General features: G+C 36.1%; 1 protein-coding gene across 1 annotated transcript in view; it reads right to left on the bottom strand.

The window, feature by feature from the left end:
• Positions 1 to 14,651, bottom strand: part of MAGI2 (membrane associated guanylate kinase, WW and PDZ domain containing 2) — a 1,457,999-nt gene that overhangs the window by 189,554 nt on the left and 1,253,794 nt on the right. Inside the window, exon 10 of the mRNA XM_011927762.1 lies at positions 8,478 to 9,116. Within this exon, the coding sequence (XP_011783152.1) occupies positions 8,478 to 9,116 (639 nt within the window). The remainder of the gene's footprint in view (positions 1 to 8,477; positions 9,117 to 14,651) is intronic.

The raw sequence follows: 14,651 nt of genomic DNA, 5'->3' as shown, positions 1-14,651 counted from the left end.
AACAATAAAAAAGTGAAAACAGCCTATGGGAGTTCTGGGATACCATTAAACGAGAAAACATTTGCATTATGAGAGTTTCAGGAAAAGAAGTGACAAAGACAGGAACAGAAAGCTTACCTGTAATTATAAAATAATAGGTGAAAACTTCCCAAGTCTTGGAAGAGCTATGAACATTCAGATTCATGAAGCTAACAGGTTCCCAAACAGACTCAACCTAGAGAGATCCTCACTGAGGCAAATTAATGGTCAAAAGTCAAAAACAAAGTAAGAATTTAAAAAGCAGCAATGAGAAAAATGTCAAGTCATATATAAAGGAACTACCATTAGGCTACAAATAGATGTCTCAGCAGAAATCCCAGAGGCCAAGAAAGAAGGGGATGATATTGAAAGTGCTGAAAGTCTTTCCTGAACAAGCAAAAGTTGAGGGAAGTCATTCCCCTACAGCTGCCTTATAACAAATGCTTAAGGGAGTTCTTCAAGTAGAAATGAAAACATATGAAAGTACAACATTCACTGATAAGGGCAAATATATCAAATCCAGAGTAATTCAATAATGTTATGTTGCTCTGTAAATTATACACATCTCTACTGTGAGCCATTAACAAAACATCAGTCATAAGTCCTTATCTATCAATAAATACTTTGAATGTAAATGGATTGAAATCTCCAATCAAAAGACAGTTTTGCTGAATAGTTTAAAAAACAAGATCCAATGATATGCTGCTTACAAAAGCCTCACATTAACCTTAAGGACACACAGAGGCTGAAAATAAAGGGATGGAAGAAGATATTCCAGGCAAACAGTAACCAAAAGAGTAGGAGTGGCTATACTTACATCAGATAAAAGAGATGCATTGGGGAAAGCACAGCTTGATAAGTGGTGCTGAGAAAATTGGAAATAAAACTAGACTTCTATCTCTCACAAAAATCAAATAAAAATGCATTAAAAACTTAAATGTAAGATCCAAAACTATGAAAGTATTATAGGAAAACCATGGGGAGGTACTTCATGATATTGGCTTAGACAGTGTTTTTTGGATATGCCTCCAAAAGTAGACAAATAATATTACATCCAATTAAAAAGATTCCATACTGAACAAGAACAATCAATAGAGTGAGGAGACAACCTACAAAATAGAAGAAAATATTTGCAAACTATTCATCTGACAAGAAGTTAATATCCAAAATATACAAGGAACTTAAACAGCTTAACAGCTAAAAAACAAACAAACAAACAAAAAAGTGCGAAAGACCTGAATAGACATTTCTCAAAAGACATATGAATGGCTAACAGTTATATGAAAAACTGCTCTCCATCACTAATTATCGGGGAAATACAAATCAAAACCACAGTGTGATATCACTCAATCTGTTAAGATAGCTATTAGCAAAAAGACAAAAGATAGCAAGTGTTGGAGAGGATGTGGAGAAAAGGGAACCCTTGCACACTGTTGATGGCAATGTACATTAGTATAACCATTATAGAAAACAGTATGGAGGTTTCTTAAAATATTAAAAATAGAACTACTGCATGATCAGTAATTCTACTGGGTATATCTCTGAAGAAAATATAATGAATGTCACAGAGTTATCTTCACTTCTATATTTACTGAAGCACTGCATATTCGCAATAGCCAAGATATGGAGCCAACCCAAGTGTCCATCAATGGATGAATGGTTAAAGAAAATGTGGTAAAGCTACACAATGAAATACTACTCAGCCATAAAAGAGAATGAAATCCTGTCATTTGCAACAACATGAATAAACCTAGAGGACATTACATTAAGTATGCCAGGTCCAGAAAGACAAATACTGAATGATCTCACTTATATGCAGAATATTAAAAAGTTCATCTCATAAAAGTGGACAATAGAATAGTGGATAGCAGTGGCTGAGGAGGGTAGTGGAAAGGAGGGGTTGGGGGAGGTTCTGCAAAGGACACAAAGTTACTGTTAGGAGAAAATAGTTCCTGTGTTCTATAGCACATTAGGTTGACTATAGTTACCAATAACGTATATTTCAAAGTAGATAGAGGATTTTGAATGTTTTCACCACAAAAAAAGATAAATTCTTGAGATGATGGATTTACTTACCCTGATTTGATGATTATACAGCATATACATGTGTTGAAACATCATATACCCCATAAATATGTACAATTATTAAGTGTCAAAAACAGATTAAAAAGATACATCATTTTTCTAATGGAAAAAACCTGAAAGCAACAACAATATCCATTAGCATTCGTGGGAATCTGATTAAGTTTTAAAAACAAGATATATTTCTGAACTAATATATAAAACCCTCCAAAAGAATATTAAAGTAAGGCACTAGGACATATACAACTGTTACATACTTAACAGGATGAAAATAATACAAAACGTGTTCTCTTTAACAATGAAATTATTAGAAATCAACAATAGAAAAAGATTTGGGAAATTCCAAATGTTGGAAGAATCAACACTTTTCTAAGTAACCTATAGGTCAAAAAAGAAATTACAAGGGAAATAAAATATCTTGGACTGAGTGAAAAAGGAAAACACAACATAGTAAAATTTATGGAATTTAGTTAAAGAAGTAGTTGGAGTGAAATTTATAGCTGTAAGTGATTTTCTTAGAAAGAAATGGAATCATTAATCCTCTAACCTTCTGACTCAACAAGACAGAAAAGGAAAAGTAAATCAAACAAGAAGTAAGTTGGAGAGAAAAAACTATAACTACCAGAGTGAAAAATGTTGAAATGGAAAACAGAAAATAAGCAATTTCAAAAGCTGGTTCTTAAAAAGGAATTACATAAAATTTTATTAAAAACTTTATGCTAATTCAACAACTTAGATGAATTATAAAAATTTCTAGAAGTACATAAATTACCAAAACTGATTTAAGAAGAAAACATTAAATCAGGAAAAGAAATGGAATTAACAACTAAAAATCTTCCTACAAATAAAAGCTCAGACCAGATGACTTCACTGGTGAATTCTATCAGACTTTTAAGGAAGAAATAATATCAACTCTACACAAACTCTTTCAGAAAATAGAGGGAGAGGGAACACTTTCCTACTCATTTTATGAAGCCGCTATTATCCTGACACCAAAGCCAGAGAAATACGTCACAAGAAAAGAAAACAGAAAAATCTTCCCCGAAACAGGTTAAAAAATCCTTAACAAAATATGAGCAAATGAAATTCAGCAACATACACAAAGTTATATACCATGATCAAGTAGGGTTGTTATCCCAGGAATGTTAAATTAGTTCAATATCTAAAAATCATGTTATATAATATACCATATCAATAAAGGACAAAAACTACAGGATCATCCCAATAACTGCAGCAAAAATATTCGATAAAAACAAAGACCCACGGATTATTTAAATTTCCAGCAAACCAAGAAGAGAAGACAACTTTCTCAACCTGATGAAGGGCATATAAAAATCCTGCCCTAAAATCAGATGTAATGATGCAAGACTAACATTTTCTTTCTAAAATTGGTGACAAGGTAAGGATGTCTGCTCACCTCTCTTGTACTCAATATCATTCTGAGAAGTTCAAGCAACTGTAATAATGCAAGGAAAAGAAGTCAAAGGCATACAAATTGGAAAGGAAGAAGTAAAACTGTCTTTATTACCAGATGGTATAATAACTACATAGAAAATAAGGAGTCTACAAAAAAACCTCCAGACTTAAAAAGTCAGTTTAATAAAATTGCAGTGTACAAAATCAAAAGTGAAAAACAAGTGTATTTCTATATATTAGCAATAAACAACCTGAAAAGACATAAAACAATTCCATTGACAATAACATCAACAAGAATAAAATAGCTAGAAATAAAATGAACGAAAGTATAAGACCTGTACATTGAAAACTACAAACTATTACTGAGAGAAATTAAAGATCCAAATAAGTGAAGGGATACACTACCTTTATGAATTAAAAGGTTCAGTGTTGGCAATTTTCCACAAATAGTTCTATAGATTCAATGTAACACCCAAATCTCAGCAGGCCTTTTATGTAACAAAATAATTAAAAAGGCAATCCTAGGCCAGGCACAGTGACTCATTCCTGTAATCCCAGCTCTTTGGGAGGTAGAGGCAGGAGGATTGCTTGAGCCCAGGAGCTCTAGACACCCCTGGGAAACACAGTGAGACTTCATCACTAAGAGAACATTTAAAAAGCCAGGTACCGTGGCATGTGCCTGTAGTCCTACCTACTGGAAAGGCTGAGGTGAAGGATCACTTGAGCCCAGGAGTTTGAGGCAGCAGCGAGCTATGATTGCACCACTGTACTGTAGCTTAGACAACAGAGTGAGACCCTGTCTCTTAAAAAAACAAAAACAAAAAACTGAAAAAACAATCCAATACTAGAATGTCTATGGAAATGCCAAGGACCTAGAATAGCCAAATTATTTTGAAAAAGGAGAAAAAGTTGGAGGACTAACACCTCTGGTTTCAAGACTTAATAGAAAGCTAAAGTAACATAGAGAGCATGGTATTAGCACAAGAATAGACAAACAGATCAATGGAATGGAATAGGGCATCTAGAAATAAACCTCCACATTTATGCTAATTCATTTTTGACAAAAGTGTCAAGGGAATTCAATGAAAAATAGCTTTTTCAACAAATGGTGCTGGAGTGATTGTTGGATATACACAAGCAAAACAAACAAACAAAAAAAAAACAACAAAAAAAATGAAGTTAGGCCCTTAATTCACAGTATACACAAAAATTACCTTAAAATTGTTTATAGACCTAAACAAATGAGCTAAAAGTTTACAATTTTTAGAAGAAAACACAAGAAATCTTGGGTCAGGCAGATTTCTTAGATATAACACCAAAAGAAGGATCCATACAAGAAAAAAAACACTTGGGCCAGGCACGGTGGCGCATGCCTGTAATCCCAGCACTTTAAGAGGCTGAGGCAGGTGGATAACGAGGCAGGTCAGGATATTGAGACCATCACTGCCAACATGGTGAAACCCTGTCTCTACCAAAAATACAAAAAGGTAGCCAGGCATGGTGGCATGCACCTGTAATCCCAGCTACTCAGGAGGCTGGGGCAGAAGAGTCACTTGAACTCAGGAGGCAGAGCTTGCAGTGAGCCAAGATCACACCACTGCACTCCAGCCTGGGCAACAGAGCAAGACTCCGTCTCAAAAAAAAGAAAAAAAATTGATAAATTGGATTTTAACAGAAGCACTTGTGTGCCTCAAAGGCACCACTAAGAAAATGAAAAGACAAGCCATAGACAGAAAATACCTGCAAATCACATAGCTTATAAAGGAAGAACTTTTATAACTTAATAAAACTTAAAAGGACAGCACAATATAGGCAAATTATTTGAACAGACGTGCTACTGAAGATATATGAATGCTAATAAACACATGAAAACATGGCAAACATGTAAAAGGATTAGAGAAATGTACATTAAAACCACATAAAGATGTCACTACATGCTCATTAGAATAACAATAATAAAAAAGACTGATTATATCAAATGTGGGCAACAATGGGCAGCAATTGGAAACTTGTACAACAGCTGTTTTGGAAAACGTTCTATTTCTTAACAATTTAAATATATATTCTTCTTACAGTTGAGCAATACCACTCCTAGGTATCTACCCAAGAAAATGAAAACATAAGCACACACAAACATGTGTATCCAAATGTTCATAACAACATGATTCATAAACGTCAAACGAAAACAACTCAAATGTCCATACACTAATGAATGGACACGAAAATGGAGTGGATCTATACAATGGAATACTATGCAGCCATAAAAGAAACAAACCACTTAAACCTGCACCGACACAGGTAACACTCACCAGCATTAAGCTAAGTAAAATATTACATACTGTATGATTCCATTTATGAAAACTTAAGACAAAACTATTCAGAAAGCATATTAGTGGTTACCTGGGGTTTGGGGGAACTCTGAATGATGGATATTCTAAGGATTATGATGATTGTTGCACAACTATATCATTTTAGCAACTTACTGAACATACACTTATACTGGTGAGTATTGTGGTATGTAAATTATACCACATGGTGTATGTAAAACAAATACCAAATAACTAAGGTATTTTAAAGTAACACACATGTATCCCATCTACATTAAACTTACTATATATATTCACACATGTGCTGGTAGACCATAAACTTTCTGTGACTATACATACAATATATTTGCCTCAGGGAGAAAGGACTGAAAGTCTGGGATAGGACAGAAAATTACTTTCATTTTATACTTGTTGACATTATTTGCTTTAAAAAAGTTAAACTATGTACATTATTACTTTATAAATTAAAACTCTAGTAAATAATTAAAAACAGCTGACCACCCATAGTCCTGATGTAAGGATCCAGACCTGCAACTCAGCTCTTGAGTCTGCTTATCTCAGTGAGGTCATAGGCACTTCTGAGTAGCCCATAATAAGACAAAGTGAATTTCACCACCTAAGCATGGTGCTAGTTCCTATTAATTTCAGAGAGATGAGTGCAAATTGTGGGAATCAGGGTAAACTCAAGAGGTTTTCGACTAGAAGTACTTTAAGCATCACAGCATACTGCATTTTGCTATGCTAGGCAAAAAACAAAAAGCAAGTCCCTCATGCCCAAACGCAACCCAAATGCAAAGACCACTTTGATTACTTGTGGAGTAAATGGGGGGCAAAGGAAAAGTGAGAACAGGGTAGCCTAGCTGATAGTAGGCATACAATACATGTTTTCAAAAAAGTACAAATTACCATAATGTAAATTAGGGATTTCAAAGTACCTTTTTTTCTGCTATGTCATGCTTTTAGAAGAAGCTGTATATAAAAAAATGTGTCCAAATTTGTTTCTATGAATCATACAGTAGAGACTGCACAGTGATTCTGTGATATCCTTTAATATCAAGAACTTGTTCCAAATGTTTGATTTTCAATTGGACACTATGAAGATATGACTGTTTAATTAGGAATGTTTAATCTTAAGCAATGCAAGAAATTAAAATACCCTGCCAACATTTAATTATCAGAATTCAACTGCTATTTTGTAACAATGCCTTGAGAAGGTCACATTTAGGATTGTTTTGCTATCGTATGAATTTCTCTTTTAGTACAGGAACCTAAGACTTTATAGAGTGCAGCTCCCAAATGCCTGGTGTTTGCTGTCCGTTTCCAGACAAGGAATCAACAATGTAATACTTCCTTGAAGGAAAAACACCTGCAGAGAGGGCCAAATAAATCATAAAAGGTGCTACTTTCTTTCAGCTTTGACTGCCTTCACTTGCTTTTCAAACTGACAGTTTCAGGCTGTTTTGAGTGCTTTGAATAGGCAACCACATGTTGGTCACATGTGTGTCCTTCATGCATGAGTTCCTCATTGCCCTGTTCCTTTTGACCCATCCATGCTGAAGCTTCGGTATTAATTTAGAGTCACCAGACATTTAGTGAGCAGATGTTGGGCTACAACACTACCATTGGGTTAGGTAGTAGTATTATCCCATTGCAACAGATGACATGGCTGAGGCTCATTGACTTTCAGTGTCCTAAGTCCACAAATTGGCAAATAGGAAAACCAGGGCTCAGCCTGATCCTTTTCCTTTACACTCTTTTTTCGAGATAGTATCCTCTTTATCTATGGCCCCTTCCTTCCCTTTTCTCTCCAGGTTAACTGGTCATCCAGAGCAAAGCAGAAGAGATGTGGAGAAGGGGCCCTGTGCTTTACCCCATTCCCTTCCCCACAGAGAAGGCAGAGGGGAAGAAACATTCAGGGCTCAGAGCTTCTACCACACTTGGCCCTGTTCCTATTTCCATACTCTGCCCACGACACTGAGCCCAGAACTTCAGCCCTCACCCTGTTCTGTAAATTTCTTCTCAGATCATGGGAGGTACTATGGGTAATAGTTTCTATAGCAGTCTCTGCAGTAGCAGAAGTGTCCTGAACAACATCATTCCAAACTTTGAAAAGATTTTTCGACAGCAGCACAGCTCCCAGAGCTCTCACAGTTCATGGTCCTTCTGAGTATTGTCAAGACAGTGCTTGGGCTTGGGAGGGGTTGAACCAGCTTCCACCTGCTAGCCTGGAAACCTAAGCACGATTGAAAGCATTGCTTCCATCGTAAAAGCAGGTTTCTTAATTAAATCAATGGGAAACCAGTTTGAGTTCTCCATGACTGATACATGAATGAACTTTTGAAACAGAATACATTCATAGTTGGGGATTTAATCTTTACCCTCCAACTTTCTATCAATATGTTTGTAAGACTGAATGAACTATTATTGTGTTTAATACAAAATAGAAAAAGACGTATTCTCAGAATTCAAAAACACAGCTTCCTTTAATTCGTATTTTTCTCTCTTACTCTTTAAGCTTTATTTTTTAAAGTATAATTTCATTCAACTCCAAGGAAATCTCCATTTTAACAATATTATTAAAGGATCCTACTATTTTACCCATATATTTTATTGCTGAGCCAGTGTTTGTCTTACCTCCTCGATGGATAATCAAAGAAGTTTCGCTTCCAATGGGACAGTCCTTAAGTATATCCACTACTTCTGTATGGCTCAGGTTCTGTACATTCTGCTGGTTGATCTCAACAATGAGGTCACCTTCACACAGGCCAGGGCATCCCTGAATGTCAAGTATTTGTTTCACTCGCTGTCCTGTAGGACTGTCGGCAATGGTGAAGCCAAAGCCCTGGGCGCCTTTCACAATGGTTAAGGTCATAAGTTCAGCTTGGGTGGCTCCAGATGAAGCCATAGACACATTGTCATCATGGACGGGTGGTGGATATGTGCCATCTAGCTGACCATCAGCTGGAATGGAGTGCGAAGAATGAGGCGGCCGATCTGTTATATCTGGAACTGACTGTGAGGTCCGAGAAATGTATTCCAAATATGTTTCATAGTTGTGTCTTCCATTGACCATCACTGGAGGTGGCCTCTCCATTATTGCAAGGGGTGGCACCATGCTGTTAGCAGGGTCTTCAGGATCAAAGGGCAAAGGGTAGCCACGACACAACACCAGGTTGACACTCTGACCAATAGGAACAGACTGGAAAAGTTTGACAACATCTGCATGAGTGTGTCCAAGGACACAAACTTCATTAATATAGACAATGACATCACCTGTAAGAAAAAAAGAGATTGACAACATGAGGTAAGTTCAATTAACATTGACATAGAGAAATGGAATTATTTATGAGACTAGTGAGAGGTGCTGTTTCTCAGTAAGCAGTGAGAAAATCAATTAGAATATACTTAAAATCACTGTAGGTGACTGAAGGTTACAACAGGACTGCCAACAAATATAATGATCAAATGCTGAAAAAAAGCTACTTGGTTATTCTTGAAGTTCAGAAACAACTTCATATTCAGAAAGAAAGGCTCTGAGAGAAAAGGTTAGAAGAATTTGTACCTTGAAGAAGCACATTCTCTATGCTTCTTTTTCATCTTATTTTCCATCTTTGGTGTAATTCAGTTAAAAGAATTTTCAAACTATTGAGAAGTAGTGGTCATGAGTTTTAGATGAAAAAGAAAGCCCTACCATTTTTTTATATAAGTTTAATAAGTCAATTGCCTTTTTTCTCTTTTATGGAAGAGAAAAAATTTGCCCATTTATTTATTTTTTTTCATCTATAGCAGGTAATTACAAAGCTTCCATGTATATGCAAGCAAAGGTCAAGAGTGCAGGTTTTGGGATTAGGGAGCTGGGTTGACATCTTGGCTCAACTATTTAACAGATACGCGATATTGACCAAGTTACGTGCTTTGAGCCACAGTTCCTCATTTGTAAAGTTGTGAGAATGAAATGACATAATGTAGGAAAAGTACTTGGCATAGTGTGTGACACACAGTGCTCAATAAATGTGGACTATTATTAATATGATTGTTGTTAAAATAGGATGGAAGAGATTTGGGACCCTTGGTTTCAAACAGAAAGCTGCCATAGTTCATCCTCTGATCTTAGATAAACTAATATTTCCGCGGATCATTTTCAATAAAGGCACTTGTCCTTTCTCCCCAGTGAACTATCACAGATTTTCAGAGGTCTACTGGTTAGAGGCTAACTTTAGATTAGAAATGCCCTGAATGCAAATTATTCATTATAAAATATGTTCAGAGAAATATTTTTTCCTGCTTAAAATGCAGAAAATCATGGCTGTTTGAGATAAATGTTTTAAAAAATTTTCAATTATGTATGAATAACAATTTTATTTTTGGAGAACTATTTTATCATGGATTGTTATTTTTATCTTCACAAACCATAATACTTGAAAATTGAACTTGCAAATTGAGATTGTGCCTGACTATGCTGAGGAGTATATTAGGGATGAAAAGACATGTTTTCACAGATTGTCAAATAAACAACTCAGAACACATCAGTTTATCAGAATAATTCTGGAATGGGAGGTGCAAATGGCTAGGGATTTCATTCTGAGACATCCTTGCCCAGCAAGCTTGCAAACATCCAAAATGAAAAACAGAGTTGAACTTTTAGAGTTGACTACTTTTCTGGTCTTTGGTAGGTGTATAACATAAAATGAATAAAACAATTAACAGCATTGTCTTAATTAACAGTCCCTCTTCCCAAATTGACAGAAAGGCCAAGCAGACATTTTCAGGGATCCAGATTAGGTCTGCCTCTAGAAAATGTCACTACCTATGTGATTGGTCAGATGAAACTTCACTTTTCCATAATGTCTATCAGGGAGGGTACTGATGTGGAGGCTGGAACGTGGTTCCATGGCTCAGAACTGAATTGGGGTGGACATTTCCTCACTGCTATTATAATTCCTCGTCAGCCTGTGGCAGCTGGGGATGCTTTGGGCATCGTTTTTAATTGATTCTGTTCATCTCAGTATCCCAGAGAAGTGTCTAATTCAGATAGACTATTTTTTTCTCCTCCTGTTTCTTTTAGTTTTAATGTTATATTATTTTCCACATTTAAAAGGTTGAAAGAACAACAAATACTTGTATATTAACATCCAACTTAATGACTGGAACATTGCTCGTTTTAGTTGAATCCCCCATGGCTAGCACCTCTCCCCCAACTTGCTTTCCTTTACAGCCCTTTCCAAGGTAACCATTGTCCTACTTGAGGTTTGTTATTTACATATACTTTATAGTTTATATCATATCTAGGTGTCCATAAAAATAATATCTCTAAATAGTATCTAATCCCTAAATAATAATCCCTGGAAAGTATTTTTACATATTTTAAGCCTTTTGTAAACGGTATATATTTTAATATTCTGTAACTTTTCTTAAAATATGTTTGTGATATTTATTTTGATACTTGTGCCTCTAGTTCATTAGTTTTCATCATAATACAGTGTTTATTGATGGCTATATTACTACTTAATAATGTTCATCCATTCTTTTGTTAATGGACACTGGAGTTATGACAAATTTGTGGCTATTGAAAATAACTCTGCCATGAACTCCGTGCTGGCATAGACCATGTGCATCTTCAACTTTGTTAGATAATGGCAAATGGCTGACAAAAGAGGTCATATCGATTGACACTCCCATCGGTAGTGTGTTGAAATTTTCATTGCTCTACATCTGACATAGTACTTGGTATTCTCAGACTTAATTTTTACTAATCTAATGGATGTGATCATAGTTTTGATTTGCATTTCCCAGACTGCCAGTGAGGGTGAGCATCTCTTCATGTTTATTGGCCTTTTGGATTTTCTCTTAGGTATGCCTAATTTCCTCAATCTTCCTATTCAGTAAGGTTTTTTTTTTTTTTAAACTCATTGACTATTTTTGATGTCTACTTTCATTCTTGCTCCAACATTCTCCTTAGGTTTAGGAGGCTGTAAGGTATAGTAGAGATCACATGGGATATGAGGTCAAAAGACTTTGGTCTGAGTTCTAGTTTCATCACTTATTAGCTGTATAACTTTCCCAAACTGGCTTCAATCCTCTGCGACTCAGAGTCTTTAGAAGTAATGATGAGCAATAGTAACAGCAGCTTATTGTTCTATGGGAAACAACCAATGAGATCATACAGGTGAAACGGTTTCTAAGCTATAAATTGTTATGCAAAAGATGATTGCTATTTCAGTAATTACTATTTGTCCTTCGTTATGTTCTTCCATAAAATCAGGACAGTCCTACCAAGATATTCCCACAACAGTTACAGTCAAAGATGATTGTGGAAATGATGGGTTTCTGAATGGCCAAGTAAAAGTGAGAAAGGGAATAAATGCCACTTCCTCTAAGGCTCTCCCAAACTTTAATCATTGTTAACAGACTCCCCAGTCTCCAAGCGTGCTCTCTCCTTCCCTCTGCTCTGCCAGAAATTCATAGGAGAAAGGAACTAAGGGTCATGTTGAAAGCTCTCAAGGTTCCCTGCCAGGTCTAAAGAGTAGTTGTTTGAATTATAGTGATTTAATGTTATCCATTTTTGAGTTTTAATGTGATCTTGCTATTTAGAAACAGAGTGAGAACTATTTGTGTTTCTTAGACTGCCTTTTACAATTTATGGGTATTTTCCACTCACAGCAATTTTTCAAGTCATCAGGCAAGTGAGAAAGAACCCTGCAACAATATCTTTATGAAGATAGAAGATTTCTGAATGTAAAAGATGAGTGACCAGTTATTACAGGACAAAACTATATAACAACTTGACAGTACGCAACTGCCCACTTTAAAAAAAAAATATAGATGTCTAGATAATAAGTCATGGCCAAAACTCTTGTAGATGGGGATGTCAGCAAACATTTACTTGTTCAGATAGAATTTATTGGGTAGAATACTTATAGACTGTGCTGTATAAATGTCATTTACATGTGGTGAAATAAAAATATAAGACACTTGGTGTATGTCATCTGACAGTGCCATGCCAAGTCCTCAGACAGATTGGGTTTAAGAGCATAGAAAGGGACGTCATCAGGAAGACTGGCTCTGGCCCTAACCTGTTGGCCTACTTGAGAGGGAGAATTGGAAGAGACACTTGATCTCCCCATCTCTCAATTTCTTCTTTTATAAAATGGGACTAAAAATATCTCCTCCGTTTCCTCTTTTGCAGAGCTACTGTGAAAATGAGATCATCCTTGTGAAAATACTTATAATTTTATCATTTTTTTTCTCCATAAAAATAAGAAGATACATTTCTTTTGAAAGCTAGGCATATATTTTCATTACTATATTGCTGGAAAGTTTACTTTGTTTCCTAAATGGTCATTCACTTCAGGCCATATTTAGGTTAGTTTTAGGCCTGTTGGTCAGATTGAGAGTGAGTGATGAGTTAGGTGTCCCACAGGTCTGGTCTCATAACAACCTGAATGCCATTTATGGAATTTCAAAGTGCAAGTGAGGTAGAGTGAGTTTGTTGAAGCAGGAGCTTTAAAACTGCTGTCCTGTATGAAAAAATGTTCTAAGATAATTTTTTCTTTCTTAGTCATGGGAATCAAAATACAGAATAGGATACATCATCATTTTGGATAAAATAGGGCACTCTACATAAAGCATTGCTTTAATTAGTTATTTTTATACCTCTTTCCTCTACCCCCGCATTCTTTGAGTCACTGTGGCCTACAGAATCTTCCTTTTCAACATCTCTCACTTACCACTCCCTCTCTGCCTTCCTTAAACACCACCTTGGACCAGACTAATTTACTTCCTAGTCAATTCTCATCTTACAGTCTACTGTATTAAGTTCAAACTACTTGATCTCTTGATCAACTGTTTAAGTCTTTCCAACTTATCTTTGTCTTCACCACCCAATAAGTTATTCTTGTGAAGCTGGTATCTTCACTACTCACAACTTACAAATTGTTACTTGCCTCTAGTTAAATTCTGCTATCCCTTTACCCTCAAGTGCACATCCTTTGTATGTATGAATTCATGCCTACTAATTCATTTCCTTCCTCACGTCTTCAAAGGTATCTTCCATCACTCCTCCTGACATTGCTCCTATCTCATGTCTGAGGCTTGCAAATGCATCTCAGACTTTGTTCCTTTGTGGGAGTTCTACCCGTTCCAAGATTTCTCTGCACTATATACAGAGCATCGTTACTATGTTGAGAATTCTTCAGGTATTTAGGATAGATTCTCACTGAATAAAGGATGGAAAGATTTAGTCAGAGGAAACCAGAAAAAATTTCATAGCTAAATGTACTACCTCCAGTTTAGTGTTTCTAACTTCTGCTTCTGCCAAGTTACCCAGATTTTTTTTTTTTATTATTATACTTTAAGTTCTAGGGTGCATGTGCACAACGTGCAGGTTTGTTACATATGTATACATGTGCCATGTTGGTGTGCTGCACCCATTAACTCATCATTTACATTAGGTGTATCTCCTAATGCTATCCCTCTCCCCTGTCCCCTCCCCACAATAGGCCCTGGTGTGTGATGATCCTCTTTCTGTGTCCAAGTGATCTCATTGTTCAATTCCCACCTATGAGTGAGAACATGCGGTATTTGGGTTTCTGTTCTTGTGATAGTTTGCTCAGAATGATGGTTTCCAGCTGCATCCATGTCCCTACAAAGGACACGAACTCATCCTGTTTTATGGCTGCATAGTATTCCATGGTGTATATGTGCCACATTTTCTTAATCCAGTCTATCACTGATGGACATCTGGGTTGATTCCAGGTCTTTGCTACTGTGAATAGTGCCGCAATAAACATATGTGTGCATGTGTCTTTA

The sequence above is a fragment of the Colobus angolensis genome, unplaced genomic scaffold, assembly GCF_000951035.1.
Source record: "Colobus angolensis palliatus isolate OR3802 unplaced genomic scaffold, Cang.pa_1.0 Scaffold74, whole genome shotgun sequence".
NCBI lineage: Eukaryota > Metazoa > Chordata > Mammalia > Primates > Cercopithecidae > Colobus > Colobus angolensis.
The sequence above is the reverse complement of the archived record's forward strand: the minus strand, read 5'-3'. Positions and strand labels throughout refer to the sequence as shown.